This window comes from Hyperolius riggenbachi, chromosome 1, assembly GCF_040937935.1.
Source record: "Hyperolius riggenbachi isolate aHypRig1 chromosome 1, aHypRig1.pri, whole genome shotgun sequence".
Classification (NCBI taxonomy): Eukaryota; Metazoa; Chordata; class Amphibia; order Anura; family Hyperoliidae; genus Hyperolius; species Hyperolius riggenbachi.
The window spans coordinates 106,973,209-106,993,915 of record NC_090646.1 but is presented as its reverse complement, the minus strand read 5'-3'; the positions used below and the strand labels follow the sequence as shown (position 1 = coordinate 106,993,915).

The following is a 20,707-nucleotide window of genomic DNA, read 5'->3' as shown; positions in this document are numbered from 1 at the left end:
CTCCGACCAAGAATTGAACTTTATCCCAATCAGTAGCTGATACCCACTTTTACATGAAAAATATAATGATTTTCACAAACAGACCATCAGGGGGCGCTGTATGACTGAATTTGTGCTGAAACCCCTCCCACAAGAGGCTCTGGTACCGTACGGTACTCTGGGCAAACTGCCACAATGTAACAATGACACACACAGGAAATGGCTGTTTATAGCTGTCTGTTAAAGCCAGAACAGCTACATAATCTGCCCACAGTAACAATGTCACCATGTAATACATGTCAGAATGTGAATCTGGGAGAGGAAAGATTTTACAATGAGCAAACTCTGACTAAATCATGTATACATAATTATTGTAAAAATTAAGCACCTTTTTATATTAAATTATTTTCACTGGAGTTCCTCTTTAAGAAAAGTAATGCTAAGAAACCACTTCTGTGTAAGTGATAATTGTATCTGGATCAACTGGGATATGTAGTACAGAGATGTACAAGTTATTAGTATTATATATATATATATATATATATATATATATATATATATATTTTCCCCTGGTTGAACTTGTTGGACCTATAACTTTGTCAGGATGTATAACAGGATATGGTACCTGTGTATAACAGGATGTGGTAGGTGTGTATAACCGTCTGAAGACTTGTGAACTGTCCCTGTCCCTGTGCACAGGGCTGCCATCACCAGCAAAATGGCATCTACCATAAAGGTAGAAAAAAATGTTACCATAAACCATAAATCAGGTATGGGAAACTATGGAACCACAATATAGTTAGTATGTCAGTTACTTCATGGTGCAAATATTTTCACATTTATTTGAAATGTGCATTATTAAAGGTTCGCTTTATGTTTTTGGGTCCCATTTTGACTATGTGCCACCACTCCAGTGCACTCTGAACACTTCTGCTCAACTTAAAGTGGACCCAAATTAACCACTTAAGGACCAGGGGATTTTCTTCTGATCGGTGCTGCGTGGACTCTCCAGCCCGCAGCACCGATCAGGAAATAGCCAGGGCAATCAGACTTACCCCCTTTTTTCCCCACTAGGGGGATGTCCTCCTGGGGGGGTCTGATCGCCGCCGGCTTTCTGCGCTTTGCGGGGGGGCTCTTCAAAGCCCCCCTCCGTAGCGTTTTCGACGCTCTCTCCCTCTCCCTCCCCCTGTGATATCCGTCCTGCGCATTGTAGGATAGGCTTCAGCCTATCAAATGACGGCGATCCCCGGCCAATCAGAGGCCGGGGATCGCCGATCTGCTCTACAGCGCTGCTGCGCAGCAGCGCCGTATGATGTAAACAGCGGGGATTTCTTCCCCGCGTGTTTACATTTTGCCGGCGAGCCGCGATCGGCGGCTCTCCGGCTGTTCACGGAGACACCCTCCGTGAACTGACATGGAAACCGTTTCCATGGTAACCTACTTAAGACCTGCTGATGCCTATGGGCGTTAGCTGGTCCTTAAATACAAGATTTCAGAAATAAAATCTATTTTCTAAACTATAATAATAAACAGCAGCCTTTTTTCAGCTGCGTCATGACAAATATAAAATATTTTACATTTATTGGAGAAACCCCTCCCTTCCTTTCATATTGCCGGGACAGAATCCGGCAAACTGGTGGAGTAGATGGTCTCCGCCAAAGGAGGAATTGCTAATGGCTGCCGCCTGTCTAGCCCTAGTTATGAAAAGAGAAGGGTGAAAAGCATGCACTGTCAATGCTCATAGGCTTGATATAGTGTTTATTTATCTTTATATGTGTCAGAGTAGTGCAACTAAATATTTTGAATTAAAAACATTTTTGGTTTGGGTCCGCTTTAATCAACCCTTTTATTTCTCCTCTCTGTCAGTCCCTTCAATTATTTTCCTGCAAAATGGGTTTCAGTTAAAACTTCTAACTCTTACCTACAAACTTTCTCAGATCTTGTTCCACTATACACCTCTACACTACCACACACAAGATTTCTCATGTACCTCTTCTTTCCTCTGAAACTCCTTCACAAAATCTTTTTGACGCTCACCAATGTTTGAAATCTTCAAACAACTTAAAACTCATCTTTTCAGGTAAATATATAATTTGACCTAGACCATTAAGCCAATTAGTGAAATCCACCATTGTTGCTTATGAATCTGACCAGTAAGGCACACTGTATTATTATTAATATTATTGCATACTTATATAGCAATGAAATCTATTTTATATGCATCTTACCAACTCTCGTCCACTCACTATCCCCTGTGACTGTAACCTTGTGTGGAATGAGCTCTGATATTGTATTTTGCTAGCACTGTATCTCAATCACATCTATTTGTACTTTGTGCAAAGGATGATATACAACTATAAATTATCTGTATTGCCTTTGATGGTTCATATTATCCGTCAGTATTATAAACTATTTACGTGGAAGAAATTATTGGCAAATAATAATATTAAACTGTTGTTCATTTTTTTCATTATGGGGTATGGTTTTGCAGTGTACTGTGTACACGCGATTGAGACACGACGAACAAAATGGTATTTAGTAATAAAAACTTGAGTCCACCAAGCAGAAAACGATTATTTCATCCAGATGGTCTTTAGAGTAAAATATTAAGATTCTTAAGTTACTCATATAGAAACCGGACTCATGCAGAAACCTGAAGCTGACGCAAGTCTATAAAGGCATCGTATTTATTTATGCACCATTCAACATTTCAGAGGAATCCAATGCCTTCGTCAGACTACAGGCATACAATAATGAAAACATAATTTGATTAGAGTTCAGGTCTATTACCAGTTATATTCATCGACTTAAAGGGAAGGTTCAGGGAGGGGATTCAAAAAATAAAAATAAATTTCCACTTACCTGGGGCTTCCTCCAGCCCGTGGCAGGCAGGAGGTGCCCTCGCCGCCGCTCCGCAGGCTCCCGGTGGTCTCCGGTGCCCGACCCGACCTGGCCAGGCCGGCTGCCAGGTCGGGCTCCTCTGCGCTCCATTTCCTGGGACTTCTGCGTCCCACGACGGCGCGCTGACGTCATCGGACGTCCACCGGGCTGTACTGCGCATGCGCAGTAGTTCTGCGCATGCGCAGTACAGCCCGGCGGACGTCCGATGACGTCAGCGCGCCGTCGTGGGACGCAGAAGTCCCAGGAAATGGAGCGCAGAGGAGCCCGACCTGGCAGCCGGCCTGGCCAGGTCGGGTCGGGCACCGGAGACCACCGGGAGCCTGCGGAGCGGCGGCGAGGGCACCTCCTGCCTGCCACGGGCTGGAGGAAGCCCCAGGTAAGTGGAAATTTATTTTTATTTTTTGAATCCCCTCCCTGAACCTTCCCTTTAAAGGACAACTTTTCAGTAAAAAGTATTTTTTTTAATACTATATTTATTTATTTATTGTATTTATAAAGCACCAACATATTACGCAGCACTGGACATTAGTTAAGGTTACAGACAATATTTAGGGGTGACATACAGCAATAAGACAATACAGGAATACATGCAAACCAGATCACGCAGCACAGTATGAGTACAAGGTAATGCTTAGTCAGTCACTGGATGGGAGCATGGAGATTAGGCAAGTCGAGTTCACTCAAGAGTCCATAGGATGGGTGTATGGTAATGGAGGTGCGTGAACAGGTAGGAGACATAAGGAGGAGGACCCTGCCTAAAGGCTTACAATCTAGAGGGAGAGGTAGGGACAGAAAAGGTAGGGGGCCAGAGTTCAGCTACGGATTTAGAGCACTAGTGAGGGGGGTAGGCCAGAGTGAAAAGGTGAGTTTTGAGGGCCTTCTTTAAGATGCTGAAGGAGGGGGAAACGCTTATGGGGGGAGGTAGGGAGTTCCATAGTGTTGGAGCGGCTCTTGAGAAGTCCTGGAGGCGTGCATGGGATTGGGTGATGCAGGGGGGGAGGGTGAAGTTCATTGGAGGAGCGGAGTGAGCGGCTAGGTGTGTACCTCTGGGTAAAATTGGAAATGTAGATAGGACAGGTTTTGTGGACAGATTTGTAGGCCAGACACAGTATCTTGAATCCGATTCTGGACTGGATAGGAATCCAGTGAGGGATTCACAGAGGGGAGCTGCTGTGGTGGAGCGATGGGAGGAGTGGATAAGACTGGCTTCCGCATTCATGATGGACTGCAGCGGGGCAATTCGGGTCATAGGGAGACCAGAGAGAAGCGCATTGCAATCATCAAAGCTCACCCTGCGCCCCGTGCACCAGCGGCGTACACTGCCCCCCTTCCCCCCCGCATGCAGAAGATAAAAAAACAAAGTTATTTCTATTGATAGTTGTCCTTTAATGCCCTAAATATATGTTCAACCCTTGTCTTCTCTTGAACCAGTTTTATCACAGATACTGTGCCAGCCCTCCATTTGGTGTTTTTGACCCCTCCTCTCCGTCCTACGCACGTGCAGCCAAACATTAAAAATAATATGTTCCACTAGGGATGTGCACACAACTGCAATCACACAAGTACCTCTCGCTAGCCCTTACTCCAAGATGATCAAGGTGAGGGTCGCAAACTTATGTGATTCAATAGCAGAACATTTCTAATATCCTCAGGGCAAGTTTATGGGATCTCTTATGTTCTGCAATGACCTCCAGCCCTGGAGCACCTTAGTGCATCATGGCAATTTCACAAATGATCCCCACTCATCCATGCCAAATATTTAGGGTCAATACACACAAGCCAATATTCTATCCAAAACCAATAAAAAATATTCAGATTTTTTTTTTGATCAGAGGTGAATTGCTCAGCAGACCAGGTTTTGGTCATTAAACCATTGGAGGAGCTGGTAAACATTGATCTCTTCTACACATGCTGCACCATGTATATAACCGGCCAACTAAATTGATATACACAGAGACCTACAAGAACTTGCTCGGAAAAGAGGCTCGGTTGGAAGAGCCATTATACATGTGTGCAAAACGTCTGTCTCTGGTCAATCAACTATCAATTATGAAATTGATAATGATGACTGGGTGCCCAACAGGTTGTATTCCCATACACACCATAACTTGGGGAGATGACATCTCTGTAAAAGAGGAAGCTAACTGTCTGGTTCCTGAGCCCTACAGAAGCCTGTGTGAGCTGCTATAGTGGCTCTTATTTCAGATAAGTAGGCCCTCACGTCTCCATTTTTTAGGCTGCTTTCACAGTGGGACGTTACAGGCGCACGTTAGAGCAACCTGTAACGCACCCCAATGCACAGCAATGAAAAATCAATGGGCTGTTCACAGTGCCCACGTTGCGTTACATTGCAACGCAGCACGTCTACATAACGTACTGCATGCAGTACTTTACACGCGGCTAAGCCGCGTTAGACTGTTTGCACATGCTCAGTAGGTTTTTTTTTTCATTTTATGGGCGGAGAGGAGGCGGGGAGAGGCCGCTACGTAGCCAGGCACATGGCTACTTATTATTCATTGCACTTGCAGTGTTTACATCCTGGAGCGGCCGCGGATTGGCTGGCGGGACCACGTGATGCGGAGAGCTCTGCTCACGTGGTCTCCGCAGTGCCTCCGACAGAGCAGGCGCACCAAGAGCTGCTTGTAACGAGGCTCTTGGTAGCGTCCTGCTCCAACACCACCAGGCGTTGCGTTAGGGGCACGTTATGTGCCCTATAACGTCCCCTAAATGCAACATCCTGGTGTGTAAGTAGCCTTAAGAAGATATGACTGAGGCTATTTAGCTATAACAAGATGACGCAGCATTATTTCTGATAAATACCAATATTCCCAGTTTGCCAGTGCACACCGGATCATGATGGCTTAACCCTCCAGATTTCTTTGCTTTTACAGCAAAGTCCGCATTATGCGAAATCAGGCAACCGGAAGTCTCAGCTAACCGCCATGCCTGAGGGATAATGAGGACTATGATTCTGGGTTTTTGGAAGGGATTTGGAGGGCAAAAAATACTCACTGAGTGCCCAGCGTCATCTTCTAACCTAATCCTAGAGGTTTTCTGGCATCCATACACAGCTCTTGGTGTGTCCCATGACCCAACATGGGTCATGTGACATCCCTGGGAGCTATGCACGGAGAACGCCGGAAAGCCGCTACAGGCAACAGGAATATTAGAAGACAGCAATGAACATTCAGTGAGTATTTTATTTTGCACGAAGGGGGTGGGGGGGGGTTGTGCTCTTTCAGCCAATTGCTCAAGCAACCGGCAAGAACATGTATCCGGCACCAGGCGGTCCCCGGCCGTTGCCAGGTACCGGGGACTTTGCTGTATTAGGCTGGATAAAGGAGACTTAAAAAGGTTAAATAGACACTATGGGCCAACATCATCTTATTTTTCAACATCTCAATAACCATTATGTTATGAAAGTTCTCACAGCCTATAAGGAATAAATGCAGCATTATTACAGTGACAACAAAATTGGTGGCTTAAATCTTTTTAGTTAATAGAAAAGTCCACATCCAGTGCGCTTAGTCTGAACAGCTGGTCCTGTTTACACCAGGGAACCGTTTCAGAGAGCATGCAATTTAATTTATTAGACCTCTAGCTCAATAATATTCAATCTGCTGCTTAATACAAGTTACATTCCACTAGCTTCATAAATTACCTAAGTATAAACCAGCTAAAAATGAGCCATCTGTTAATCACTTCCCTGGCCCTGATCCCCCCCCTCTCCCAGTCACATCAGTGCTGAAGTCAAAATAAATAAATGCCAGCTGAGGGGAAAAAGAGGAGAAGACATTGATAGATGGAAGAAGGAGACACCACAATGAATGGAGGTGGGAGGGGAGAGGAGTGAACTCTCGTTATTCAACCATCTCACCTGTGGAATTCTCTGTGATATATCAGCGGAGGCTGAAGGGTGAAGAGCAGAGTACGTGAGAAGGCAAAGTGTGGAGTCATTGTCCAGTACAAAAACAAGACATTCACATATACAGAAAAGACATACAGGTCCTTATTCAACTCACTTTTTCTCTTAACGGACTACTCCAGCGAAAAAAGTAAGCAGGTAAAATCTGACAGAACTGACAGGTTTTGGACAAATCCATCTCCTCATGGGGGATTCTGAGGTCGATTTCACACTGCAAGCTGGTGGTGTCCGGTAGCCGCACCGCACCCCAAAAATATGCTTTTGCGGAATACCGCGTTACTGCGAATCCCTCATGAGAAGATGGACTAGTCCAAGACCTGTTGGTTCTGTCAGATTTTAACTGCTTATTTTTTTCGCTGGGGTGGTATTTTAAGTTTTCTTCTCGCTGATATTTTTACACCTTATCAATAAAATGCAAGAAGATACTCAGAATAATTTTGGCCATACTTTTTCACCTAGTTTTTGGTACATTTTCGATTGCAGAGTTGAAAAATGATTTCCTAGGAGAAAACTTAGTAGAAAAAGTTAACTGAATAAGGGTCACAGAAAGTGAACAGGAACATTTCAAAAGATTACACATAGTTACATAGTTATTTGGGTTGACAAAAGACATACGTCCATCAAGTTCAACCAGAAAATAAGGTACTGCCAATAGGGGTAGAGAAGAAAGGTGGAAAAACAGAAGCCTTTTTTGTTTGGAGAACTTTCGTGTAAAGACCTTTTTTTGATGGTTCTCTCAGTACAAATGACAGCAGTTATAGGGGCCAACTTTCAGACGTGGTGATCAGCTGATCATCACAGTTATAGAGGAAACTTGAGCCTGTTTCCACCACAGTGTTACTGCATTTTCAGGATTATTGTTTGCTCTTCATAAAGGGGGTGGTCTGCCTGATCTTCACTATGTGAATTCCAAATAGCATTCACCACTTTGTGGAGTAAAGTAGCAGACACCTTGTTTGTCATTTTTTAAAACAACTAGCCACTTCAGAAGGTGACAATCAACTGCTCCAACTGAAGTCAATGGAGATTCTTGTATGTATTTATTTGGTGAGGGGGAATGGATGTTGCCAGTTCTGAATTTGATCAAGCATGCAAGTGAATGAAGTTTTAGGAGGATTAGGGCAGGCAATACAACCACTGACCGCTGCCATAAAAAACAGTTTGGCCATTTATAAATATGGTGATCTTATAGGGGCAATCTGAGATGGACAAAACTGTTAATCCTGAAAAATTCCCTCTAAATGATTTACAGATGGTGGATAGCCAGACATGATTTGGGATCAGACACCGGTCACATAATACAGCACTTTTGAGCACAAAATGTGGCGGGGTGAGGTTCACAAGACAAAGGTTAAATATCAATTGGAATAATGCCTGGTCTGGAGTTTTACCCAATAGTTGCTCCCACAGCTTTGGATACATGAGCCTTTTAAGCAGGGGCATATATAGAGGGGTACAAGCATAGCTCGTGCCATGGGCGCCAAAACACCATGGGCACAATGCTTGCTTCTGTGCTGCCATGCCTGCCCCCGTGCCTCCCCGTCACTCAGACCCTCAGAGCAGATTAATTCTGATATCTGGGGAATACGCTTACTTAATTTATGTATGTAATGGGGCACTGGGCTTTCTGTTAGAAAAGAGGACAGAGAGGGAATAAGAAGAGATATCTCCAAAAAAAGTAACTTCAGCAATATCCCGAGCCAAAAAACACAGGCAACCATCAGTGGCGTAGCTAAGGAGCTGCAGGCCCCGATGTAAGTTTTACAATGGGGCCCCCTAAGCACGCTATACATAACAATTGATACGGCGCACCAAAACCTGCCAATGGCAACTACAGTGTCAGAGGTGCAAGAAGGGAATGGGGAACAGTTTGTTAATAATTACCACTATTCAAAGTATCTATAGAAGTGATTATTATGAGCACAGGACCAATAGAGAGCTAATACTGTAGATGAGGAAGGGCCCTTCGGGGCCCCGATGCGGTTGCAACCTCTGAAACCCCTATTGCTACGCCCCTGGCAAACCATAGCACATGTACGCGAGAAAGGATGCTGTTTTTAGAGGGGAATGGGTCTCTGGGCTCAATTTTAGTGTTTTACATAGGCTCTATATTACCTAAATACACCCCTCACTTTAAGTAAACTAACACTTTAAACTTCAAAGCACTGAAAAGTAACAACTTCCTCTATAGCACTATATAAAATATTAATATACTACATACTATATAAAACTAACTCAGATCATATTTCTATCAAAGGTTAATGCTGGTAGCAATTATATTTCAGTTGGTTTTGTAAACTATACCTTTATCACAGTTGTCTCCAGTGTAGCCGCTGTTGCACTCGCAGTAGGCTTTGCCTGCACCTGAGACACGGCATTTTCCGTGTTTACATTTCAGAGATTGGCAGGGATTAAACTGTTCCTCCGCTTCATCACATAGGACTCCCCCATAGCCTGCGGAACATTTACAGCTGTAGGAAAAGGCATTGATTGGCAGGCATGTCCCGTGTATACATCTGCAAGATAAAGAGAGTCAATCAGTTTGACATGTTTAGGCATGCCCAGTTAGGCAGATTACATTTATAATGGTGGTGTGTGAGCTACGTCACCTTTTATGCATTTTAATTATCAGAAGGTGATTTCAGTCGTAGTTTTTACTATAGCATTAGACTAAATAGATTGCAAACAACGCTGCATATGTGTGGCCTATGACGGATGAATCTGAAGCGTTTCCCATTATGGGGTACAGTAAATGCTGTGAGGTCATCTGGCTTTCTCTTGGAACAGCATGAAATAAATGTTTTACCCCACCAATTATATCTACACATTCTACTGACTAAACCATGAAGACCTCCTTATTCTGTTGCTGAGAATGATCATTGGGGATCATTTATGGTGAAGGATGTAATAATGATCACCGTGCAGACAAACTGCTGAGATACAGCTAACCGACCTCTTCTGTACCATAGAGTGTAGAGAGCAAGTGGTATGACTTGAAAAAGCGGAGGGTGTTCCTACGCGAAACGCGATGTCTTTATATTAAATATTTTCTATTTTAAAAGTATCCTATGCGTGTGTGCTATTTTGCACCATTGCAACTTTTTTTCCCTTGGTGTATGCCCGCCCCCTATGGCGAACTAGACGCCGCTCACCACGCTCTTCTGCGTGTGTTGGAGCAAGCGTCTTGATTCCCATAGCTACTGCCGCAAGGAGAGCTGGGACTAGTGACGTCACGTCCGCCCTGTCGATACGGAGAGCCCGGTCCCCGGCTGGCTAAGAGGGACGCATGCTTATCGCGGCTAAGTACGCTGTGCCAGCCACACTACCACTAGGTGAGACCTTTCCTATTACAGTCTCATTTATACGATTGGGAATCTCAGAGCGCTCCCCTTTCTCTTCTTTTTTGTATACATGTTTAGTGTCTATGGGAGCAGCTGAGTGACTATTTGGGTGGCCAGATCGCACCTTGAGGGGTTCACTAACCCTCCCTCTTTTCGAGAACAAGTGGTAGTCACTGAGCAATATTAGTAAATTGTATCTGAGCTCTGTGAAGCTGACCCCCTACAATCACCCCAAATAAAAATTCCATCATGCTTGGTTAGTGCTACATAGAGCCTCCACACAACAACCTACAGACATGAAACTGGTATGGGTGGGTGGTGCTGTGCATATGCTCATTTGTGCTGCAAAACAAATCATCTTTCTATCTTTTATAGTTTTTGAAATATTCACGTTTTTAGATATTCAAGTTTTTTCCAAGCTCACTCATCCTTTGTGATGTTGTAGGGGGCTGAGTGAGCTTTTGACCTTTATAAATAATTGTGAATAGCTCAAAAACGATAAGAGATAGAATGATGATTTTTGCAGCACAGATGAGCACATGCACAGCACTACCCACCCATACCAGTTCCATGGCTGTAGGTTGTTGTATGGGGGCTGGGTGATGGTATTGTTTTGGAAATAATAAGTGCTATTATCATCAAAATGAAAACAGCACATATCTTAATTTTTTCAGCACAAATGGGCACAAACGTAGCACTAACCAATCATGATGGAATTTTTACTTTTGCTGATTGTAGGGGGGCCAGCTTCACTGAGCCTTATGACTGTCATTTAAAGTGAACCTAAAGTTAAAATAAACGTATGAATTGTACGTGTGATATGGATGATGAATAGAACATTAGTATAGCAAATAGTTTCATATTTTTATTTTCAGTTTTATAGCTTTATTTTTAAGATTGCATCAGATTGTCACTGCTGTAGGTTAAAATCCACCCTTTGCCTTTCGAGTGTTCCTGCTGTAAAATCTTATTATCTCCCTACTCTCTAAAAAATATTAGACTTTTTGCTTATAGGAAACCGGACTGAACTCTTAAGCATAGATATATTAATTTGTGCTGTACTGAAAAACAAAAAAGTACTTCAAGGATACCCGAAGTGACATGTGACATGATGAGATAGGCATGTGTATGTACAGTGCCTAGCACACAATTAACTATGCTGTGGTCCTTTTTTTCTTTCTCTGTCTGAAAGAGTTAAATATCAGGTATGTAAGTGGCTGGCTTAGTCCTGACTCAGACAGAAAGAGACTACAGTGTGACCCTCACTGACAAGAAATACCAAATATAAACCACTTTCCTAGCAGAAAAAGGCTTCTGAGAGCAAGAAAGAGATAAAAAGGGGAATTTCTTATCAGTGAGGGTCACACTGTAGTCACGTCCTGTCTGAGTGAGGACTTAGTCAGCCACTTACATACCTGATATTTAACTCTTTCAGGCAGAAAAAAAAAAAAAAAAGGAACACAGCATAATTGTGTGCTAGGCACTACATATACACATCTATCTCATCATGTCACATGTCACTTCGGTATCCTTTCAGATAATTTCTAAGTAGAGCTAGTACTACATGTGTATATGTTTATCTCATAATGTCATATGTCACTTCAGGTATGCTTTAATGATGCAGCCCTGTTTATCATTAAGCATTATTGGGGAATACCAATGGTAGATTTTTGGCCAAGATGATCTTGAACAATTTTCTGAAGTGATAAAAATCGACCAATGCACGTAGCTTTAGATTCTGAGGCCCAAAATAAGACCAGGGGTGGGGCTTACTGCTAGGAACACAATCTGTGTTTACACACTTTAATCTGTCCTCAGAGCAGGTCTAAATTGGCAGTAAAATATGAAGCATAAAAATGTAAAAGTCATCCGAGGACTTCTATAATGAAATAAAGTTCTAGATATTAGGTTCATATTGATATAATTTAGCCTAAGACTGCTTTTTTGTGTGGAGCTGAATCACAACATGTTTTATTACTGTGATAAAGACAAGAATGTTGTTACGGGATGCCCGTGTCTTTCATCTGATAGGAATATTCTCATTTCAAAGTTTAAAATATTGGAAAGTCAGTCCAACCAGAAATGGTATTTTATTTAAGATGCCTGAGGGTAATTAGCAGGTTCTCAGCCAGAGGTGTGTGTACTCCAGTCTAGGTCTGGTGGGTTTAGTGGGAGCTTCTGCTTCTCAATGTAAGTGTACCACAGCCTAGATTAGCAAGTTATAATGGCTAGAAATTACCACGTTATAAATTACACATTAGAAACAGATCTATACGAATTGTATTATTTTTACAGAATATTTTAGCTGGTTAAAAAAACAACACATTATCTAAAAATAAAAAGTAAGATGTACTTAAAAAATATGCAGTTGCCAAGATGTTATTGAGAAGCTAATTGGTAGAAATGATCTAAGCAAAGCAGTACATTCTTCAGCACAGTTCAGTTACTGTGGGTTATATCACCTTCTGGCTTCATGTTTCTATTGGTCCCCCCTTCCTCAGACTTTATGATCATGATTCCAACTACAGTGAGTAGCTCTAAAGGCTAAAAATAATTGAAAAAACTAAAAGAGGGCTATTGCTGAATAGTTTAGCAATACTCTGTACGTCTTCCAAGCCAGAGCTGCTTTTTTCCATAGCTTAGAGTATTTGCAGCCTCCACCATTCTCAGAGGTTTGCTTTTGAGGGGGGCACATGACCTACTATATGTGAAATAGCAGCTCTAGCCAGTAGGACATGCAAAGAAATGCTGAACTAGTCACCACTAACCTAATGGTCTTATTTGTCTTTCAATTACCATTTTTTTAAATATAGAAACAAAAATTAAGTGAAGGATTTCTCCTTAACTCATGGTGCAAGGTGGACATGTAAAGAAGATAAAGGCTTCTCAACCTAAATATTTCTAACCATATTTAAAAACTATCTTGTCAGAAGCAAAGTCACTCAAAGTATAAGATGAAAAGTTACTATACAGGTAAGCTGAGAAAATAATGAGAGATAAATAATGGAAAATATTAGGTGCATTATGGTGAATGTCTGAACTATATCACTGGGCTGCCCCTATATCATAAAATTCATATTTTTTAACAATTTGAATGCCCACTTGTATAAACTTATTACGTTGAAGTCTTATCAGCTGTTTGGCTTCTTTATTCACTCTTGGTACTTCATAAACAATAATATGTTGTGAGTTAGATTAAAATGTTACTTTTTGTTCACTAATGGTAATCAGCTCTCATAAAACGAAATGCTAAAGCTACATATACATGTATTTTGTCAAAAATACACGAAAAAGTAAAAAAAAAAAGTTAAAGATTTTGTTATTTGCCAGTAATCAGCAAATGGAAAAGCAGAAGCACTTCAGTCAAGCAGTAAAATGCACAACCTCTGTCTGTTTTACAGCTATGATAAGACAACCTAGTTAACGGCATGACAATCCTCTTTTGAGAACAAAACTGTACCAAATGGGAGAATCTGATTATTACAAACACCTTTCCATTACAGATTCTCTAAATAATAAACTGTACAGTTTGAGAGAAATTGAACAAATAGTGAAACTTAGAGTTTTGTGAACAAATAAAACTGAGAAACGAGCATAAGCTTGTTTCCATCACTAGACCTACATCTGGAAGACATCTCCATCTACCAGTCTCCAATACTTGAATACTCCCTCTTTAAAAATGTTCAGAGAATTTCACACCCTTCCCAGCAATTAGAATAAACAAATAAATTGTCTCCAAGTCTATACTGTATTTCTGCCAAAAGGAACATATGTGCTAGGTACTGCGAACATCCCTCAGCTGGGAGCTGTCAAAGCAGAATAAATTCAATATAAAAATATGAAGGCACTAGAATGCACAGGCTGAAAAAATGTTGAGTAGGTTAAAACTGATAAGACAAACGATGCCAGAAAATGGAAATCAGACGTTGCTCTCTGGAAGATAAAAAAGAATAGGCTTCAAACTAGGATTTCTTTGTCCGCAGCAGGAACTTTATCTCGAGAATTCTTTACAAATGTTACCCCTGCCAAACCAGTGATGTAAGAACATTTCTGGCATTCCAAATGTCCTGGTGACTTGATTGCATTCATTGAGGTATAACTAACAGCGATGGTTATGGGTCACTTAAATCGCCTTAAAATCAAGTTTAACTTTCGCTATGTGAGAAGCCACCTTCTGCAATGATCATGGCGCTAAAAGACTCAAGGTGCTCAGTTTTAGGGACACTCAAACCAAGCCTGAGCTAGCTGCCAACATATCAAATCACTCCTTATAACGTCCAATGAATTCTGCTGGCAAGATTCCTACTCTAAAGTACCTAGGTCCACCGTTTCAAAGTATCGACAATCACAGAGGCCCATACTGCTTTGAGTGTGGCTAGGCTGAAATTATAAAGCCTTTTACTAAAATGCAACTGTTTTCCAATACCCTGCAATTATTCTTTGAAACTGCTGTTTACAAGACTCGTGTTAGGGCCTCTGACCCTCACTGCTCCTTCTCCATTGTTTCTGAATGAATGCATTACAACCCTCTGATTGTGTTAACATGGACTCTTTGAGAAGAGGGATAAGCTTGCTTTCGTTTTTCCCTGATCCAGACAAAAAAGGAGAGGGAGTGGGTAGACAAAACAGGAAGGGGAGTGGGTAGACGAAACAGGAAGGGAAGTGAGTATTATTTTGGAATGTGTGCTCTACTGTACTCTTCTAGATTTCCACCTAATAAGGAAAAATGATTGAATTATCACTGATCGGAATTGATTCAGAGAGGAATCGATTCCTAACCCACACAGCACATTGATTTTCAATAGATTACAGCAGGGAACCTATTCAAAAATAACCACAGCGTTGCACTGTGTGACGCAGTGCAACCTTATGGGCCATCAATCTACCACAACTTCTTCCCCAACTCTCATCACTGCAAAATCTTCTGTCCTGTCTGATCAATAGAATCGATAGGTTTTAGGTAAGAATATATTGAAATTTTATCAATCAGAAATGATGAGGCAAAACATTTCTTGCAGATTTGATCATAGCAATGGACTCAAGTACTGCAGGTTGCGCACTGCTCAAATGGTGTAAGTACCAGTAAACGTTTTGTGTGCTTTCTGCACACTGAAGATTTATCAGCATTTAGTGCATACTCGCCAAGAGAAATGAATGAGTTTTGACAGATAAGGGAGATATATTATGAGTTAAAGTGGACCTGAACTCTTGCACAGAACAGAAGGAAAACACAGAGAAAGGCACCCTGTATGCATTTAGAGAGTTTAACCTGTCTAATCCCCCCTCATCTGTGACTAATCACCAGTGTAATTTAATCTCTCAGCCGTGTCAGCTGGCTGCCTCGGCAGAACAGCAAAATCTTAAACACTATGTTAACCCTATGTCTGCTTCCATAAAAGCAGGAAATAGACATACTGCATATTTATTGCAGGATTTGTATCAGCTGTACCAAAGAAATGTTTTTCATGAACCTCCTTGGCGGGTGCCGCTCAGGCCCTGCTGGGCCTATTTACATAATTTTTTTTTTCAAACACCCAGCTAGCAATTTGCTAGCTGCGTATTTTGTCTGATCGCCGATGCGCCGCTGCCCGCCGCGATGCAGCCCCCCCCCCGCATACCCCTTGCGCAGCCTGGCCAATCGCCGCCAGGCTGCGCTATGGGGTGGATCGGGACTCCCTGTGACGTCACGACGTCGATGACGTCACTCTGTTCGTCGCCATGGCGACGGGGGAAGCCCTCAAGGAAATCCCGTTCAGAACGGAAGATACAGGGGGATGCCGCAGGGAGGGGGGAAGCATGTAGCTAGCGCTAGGCTAAAAAAAAAAAAGGTGAACCCCCCCCCGCGGAGCCGCGGGAATTATACCGCCAGGGAGGTTAAAGGTTACTATGTTTGTGAGTATCTTTTAGACCAGAGAGGAAGTTCTGAGCTCAGGTCTGCGTTAAGTCAAATGAGAAAGGATAAATAATGAATTAAAAAAGAGATAAATCATAAGAGAGGTTGCGTGTGTCCATGTCATAGCAGTTACTATATATATATTCCTACACAAAGAGGTATACATACTTATTGCCTAGACAAGGGTCATTGGACTGCTGATCACAGAGAGTTCCGGTCCAGCCTCCTTCACATTCGCAGGTGAATCCTGATGGACTTGTGGCCATACATGTCCCGTGTACACATAGCTTCTTGTGGCATGGCTCACAGCCAGGCACTATTCCTGTTTGTAGGCTGAACTTTTTAAAATCTTGCAGCTCATTGTTTATGTAGAGGTTCCGGATGCAGCCTTGGAAGTTGGTTCCATTTTGTCCCGGAGCTTGCCGCAAAACTGCAACATTGTTTTTAACAGGCATACCTTGAATGGACAAAAAAAAAATGCAAAATGAAACACTTCGAATCAGCTTAGATAAAGAAGACCCAAACAATATGTAAAGGACCACTATCGCAAAAAACTATGCTTCCAATAATGGACAGGGGCGGGGGTTTTGTTGCATTTGTTGCTCTTCCCGATATCGCTCGCTGTCACCGCTGTGCATCGGTCAACATCTTCCAATATGCCAGATTGCTACATGCAACCAATTTCAACTGAAATTGGTTGCATCATGCTGTTGGCGGCATCGTTTTCATCCAATTCGATAATAATTATCGAATCGGATGGTCGCTCAGCCGCCAAGTCAATAGATGTATGACCACCTTAAGTATGTTCAACCTACATGTCTCACAGGTAAATGTATTGCTGTTATGAATGAATAATACTACAAACTTTCTGAGTCGGCTAATCCTCTAATAGAAAAGGAACATCCTATAAAAGGAAAGAATACAGAAAATAGGTGCTCTGCTTGATTTCTTATTTATTTATAGTAGATAAGTCAAAAAGACCCAAGCTTACCATAGAAGGTTGACGTGGGAGGTACTTCATGAATAATTATGGTAGTTAGAGGTATCCCAAATAAGTGCCAGATAGTGTTGAGTAAACATGGACACAAACGCACGTCCTTGAACATGTTTGCCTGCTGTGAAGACTAGTGGCAACAATAGTGGCAGAGACCATATGCAGAACTATGGCAGTGCCACACATCCCACTGATTTCAACCTGTATGCAGACCTCCCAACTTTTTGAGAAAAGAAAGAGGGTCACTTTATCCACACCCTTGCCACACCCATAATCGCCCATACTATCATTTATTTTCAAGAAAAATATGTTGTTTTATAATTAAAACCAGACTGGTCCTTTCTATCCTGGTTCATTTTCCTTTATATTAACATTTGAATATTAGAAATATTTAAATTCAAAGGATGGGAATAAAGCGTGTAGTCAATTAAGCACAGTTCTCAGTAGGAAAATACATATATTTCCGTAGATCTGTGCATCAGTCCTAAGAGAGGGACAAATGATGGACAGAGTGATGGGGTTCCCAAAGAGGGACTATCCCTACAAAAGAGGGATAATTGGGAGCTATGCCATATGAATTCTAGTAATTGCCAACTCAGAGCTGTTTCCTAGCTGTACAAATAATCCAGCCCACATGACCAGCGCAGAAGAGGCCTCTGCACTAGTCTCTTGATCTTCCTCAGATCAGTAGTCTTCTGCAGGGATCTGGTGTGTAAGCCAAGCCTTTAACGTGTATTCATCATTCCGGCAAGTGACAAACAAATGTGTCTGTTATCAGTAGCATGACAAGCCGATATCTCTTACCTCCTACATAAAGTGGAGAGTCGAACCCGAGAGAGGATTGCTTTGACAAATTAGTAATGGTCTTTGGGTTTCCTCCATCCACTATCAGCGACAAAGCTTGATCCTGGCTTACGAGTTCCACAATGTGAAAGTGCCCATCATTTATGGTCTCGACACTGTAACCAGAGGAAAACAAGACAAGCTAATGCACCAGGTCATTGGCTATTACACAGATCACTCAATCTATGCCCAATGCAGGATTAAAGGACTACCCCAGCAGAAATGCTGTCTATTTGTACACATATATATGCTGGAAATAGGAAAAGCTACTGTAAATGCAGATTCCTTCAATGTGACTAAAGCCTCCTACACACATTAGATAAAACTCTGCTGATAACAACCACTTCTACAGAGAATTTAGTGTGTTTACAGCAGCCCCGATGATCTCCAACGTGTTGGCCAGCGATCAGCTCACCAGATCGAATCAGTTGATCGCTGGCCGAGAGCATTGTTCTCTACACTCGCTCTGTCTGCTGCCCTTCGTCAGCCCCCCCATCCCCCCACATAACAACAGAACATGTTGCTAACTTGCGAGCTAGCGACGAATCCGTACAGACCCAGCCCTGCAGTGTCACCTTAATGATCGGATCGATATCCCTGCCCAAGAGAAAAACCTTGTAAATATAGATGAGGCTTAAGATCAGCCATACAGAGGAATATGATGGACTGCTCCATCAAATGGTTGAATACGCCCAGGTCTGAAATCGGTTTGTCAGTATTGATCAAAATGTACCTATGTGCCTCACCTAGCAGAAATCCGATCAGAGATCTGTCCAAATGGTTTCTCCAGATGTGTTAATGTACTCAGCGCAGTACAAAGCTACACATCTTATTATACTCTGTTGCTCCTCCCCTCCCTGATGAAATTTGCCTAATTATACTTTCGTTCCATAACCTGTCCAATATCGATCGGACATCTATCAATCAGATGTTAAAGTGAACCTCCGGACTAAAAATCTACTCAGCAGAACTGAAAAGGCTTGGTGTTTATTTAACAGTTTCACAGCATCAGAACTTTGTTTTTCTTACCAAAGCATCATTTTTAGCTGCACAGAAGAAAACTGCCCGGGCTTTTTTCCCCTGATGCTGTGCAAAGCATGATGGGATTGATGAAGTTGTTGTTCTCTTTCTGCTGTTTTGATGGTTTTTTTTTTTTTCATTTTGAATTTGACATTTGAAGCCTAGCGTGTGCAGCTGGGAGGGGTAATCAGGACACAGGACAGTTGGAACTGTGTCTCCTGCTCCTTGTCACCTCCTTTCAACCAAAAAGATGGCTGCCCCCATGACAAAGATGGCAGCCCCCATGAATCACAAACATTTGCCTGTTCTTTTAAAACAGGGTGGGTAAGAGATTATATTACCTATCTATTCTAATTAACATAATTAATGTAACTTGATGACAGTATGTTTGTTTAAGCTGAAGTTCCCCTTTAAGGTGCTTATTAGCGGCACAAATCTTCGGAACGATGATCCAATTGTTCATCATCTCCTCTGATCAGAGGGTCAGTCCTTTGGAAAATGAAATTGCTAATGGGCAATTGTAGGATGTAAAGATCCCAGGCCAATAGTAGCACTGTTGTAAGGCTAGGAAACCGGAGTACCCGGTGGGATCCCACACAGGAACGGGGAGAACATACAAACTCCATGCATATAGTGCCCTGGCTGGGATTTGAACCGTGGACCAAGCATTGCAAGGCAAGAGTGCTGACCACTACAACACCATGCTGCCCCTAGATGCTGAATGGAAAACAAGAGGTGTGTGTAGATAAAGCTGCTGTAATGGCTTTGTAATAACTGTGTTGTTATAACCCCTGCAGTCTATTTGCTGATACTTAGAAAGCAGCGCAGTGAGTGTAAGTGCTGTGCTGTGTAACAGCTTCTTGTACCGCTGTTTTATGGCCTCTGCTCCACGGTGTTCATCTGATTTATTAATTAGAACATTGCTGGATGTGTTGCGTGCTCAACATGCCCAATCAAAGGAAGAAAAGCCTTTCTAATCATCAGGGTTATAAAATCCGAGGGGAAGAATTACTGGAAGTTACCGCAGACCTGCTCTCTAGGAAAAGGATTATGGGATGGGTTTAACAAGCTGACAGTATAGAAGGAAGAACGTTGTTTGATGTATTTACCGCAGATTTGTTAATTGAAAATCCACTGTGGTTTACTCATACTGAGTGAATAAACATCAGCTCTATGTGCATCCGGCTACTATTCTATTTGTTACGAATTGGAAGCATTGGTAGTGTGCCCAAGGACAGATTTATACTTTTATTGCCACTAGACTAACTGTCATTCTGCCATCCTTCCATGTGCAGCACCCCCCTCCTATTTCCTGTGCTGCCCCCTTATTCACGCCTCCTTCAGTTCTATACAGGTCCCTTGGGCAGCAGTTCCCTATTTCCATGTGTTGCTTCTTATTTGCAACCTTTGTATTCAATGTGCAGCCTCTTATTCTATATGCAGCAATCCCTCTTCCATGTCCAGCCACCCCATGACAAGCTACCACCCAAGGCCCGGGCCTTGGTGACCTTTCCAGGAATCTGGCCCTGAGTGTACCTGCGGTGAGGATAAAAGTTATAAATTGAAGCTGTTACCCAGTACCATGATGTTTCTACTTAAATACTGCCTTTAGGGCTATTTCTTTCATGGGGTCAAATTGGGCAATTGCCTAGGGCACCAGGCTCCTTAGGGCCCCACGAGTCAGAAACTGTAGAGGTCAAATGTTTACTGACAGAACAGTATGAAAATATATGGGGCTCCACATTCATCTTTGCCCAGGGCTTCATTTTACCTAAAACCATCCCTGACTGCCTTAGGCCATAGGTTCATAG

At 42.4% G+C, this 20,707-nt stretch overlaps 1 protein-coding gene across 11 annotated transcripts in view; it reads right to left on the bottom strand.

Moving 5' to 3' along the window:
• SLIT2 (slit guidance ligand 2) overlaps positions 1 to 20,707 on the bottom strand; it is a 530,767-nt gene that overhangs the window by 3,774 nt on the left and 506,286 nt on the right. For 10 of the 11 annotated variants that reach the window (XM_068278011.1, XM_068277940.1, XM_068277958.1 and 7 more), the window contains 3 exons: positions 17,838 to 17,992; positions 16,208 to 16,496; positions 9,110 to 9,321 (listed from right to left, as the gene is read on the bottom strand). In XM_068278011.1, the coding sequence (XP_068134112.1) occupies positions 9,110 to 9,321; positions 16,208 to 16,496; positions 17,838 to 17,992 (656 nt within the window). Of the gene's footprint in view, positions 1 to 6,757; positions 6,790 to 9,109; positions 9,322 to 16,207; positions 16,497 to 17,837; positions 17,993 to 20,707 lie in introns of all 11 variants that reach the window. The other variant, XM_068278031.1, reaches the window with a different exon arrangement.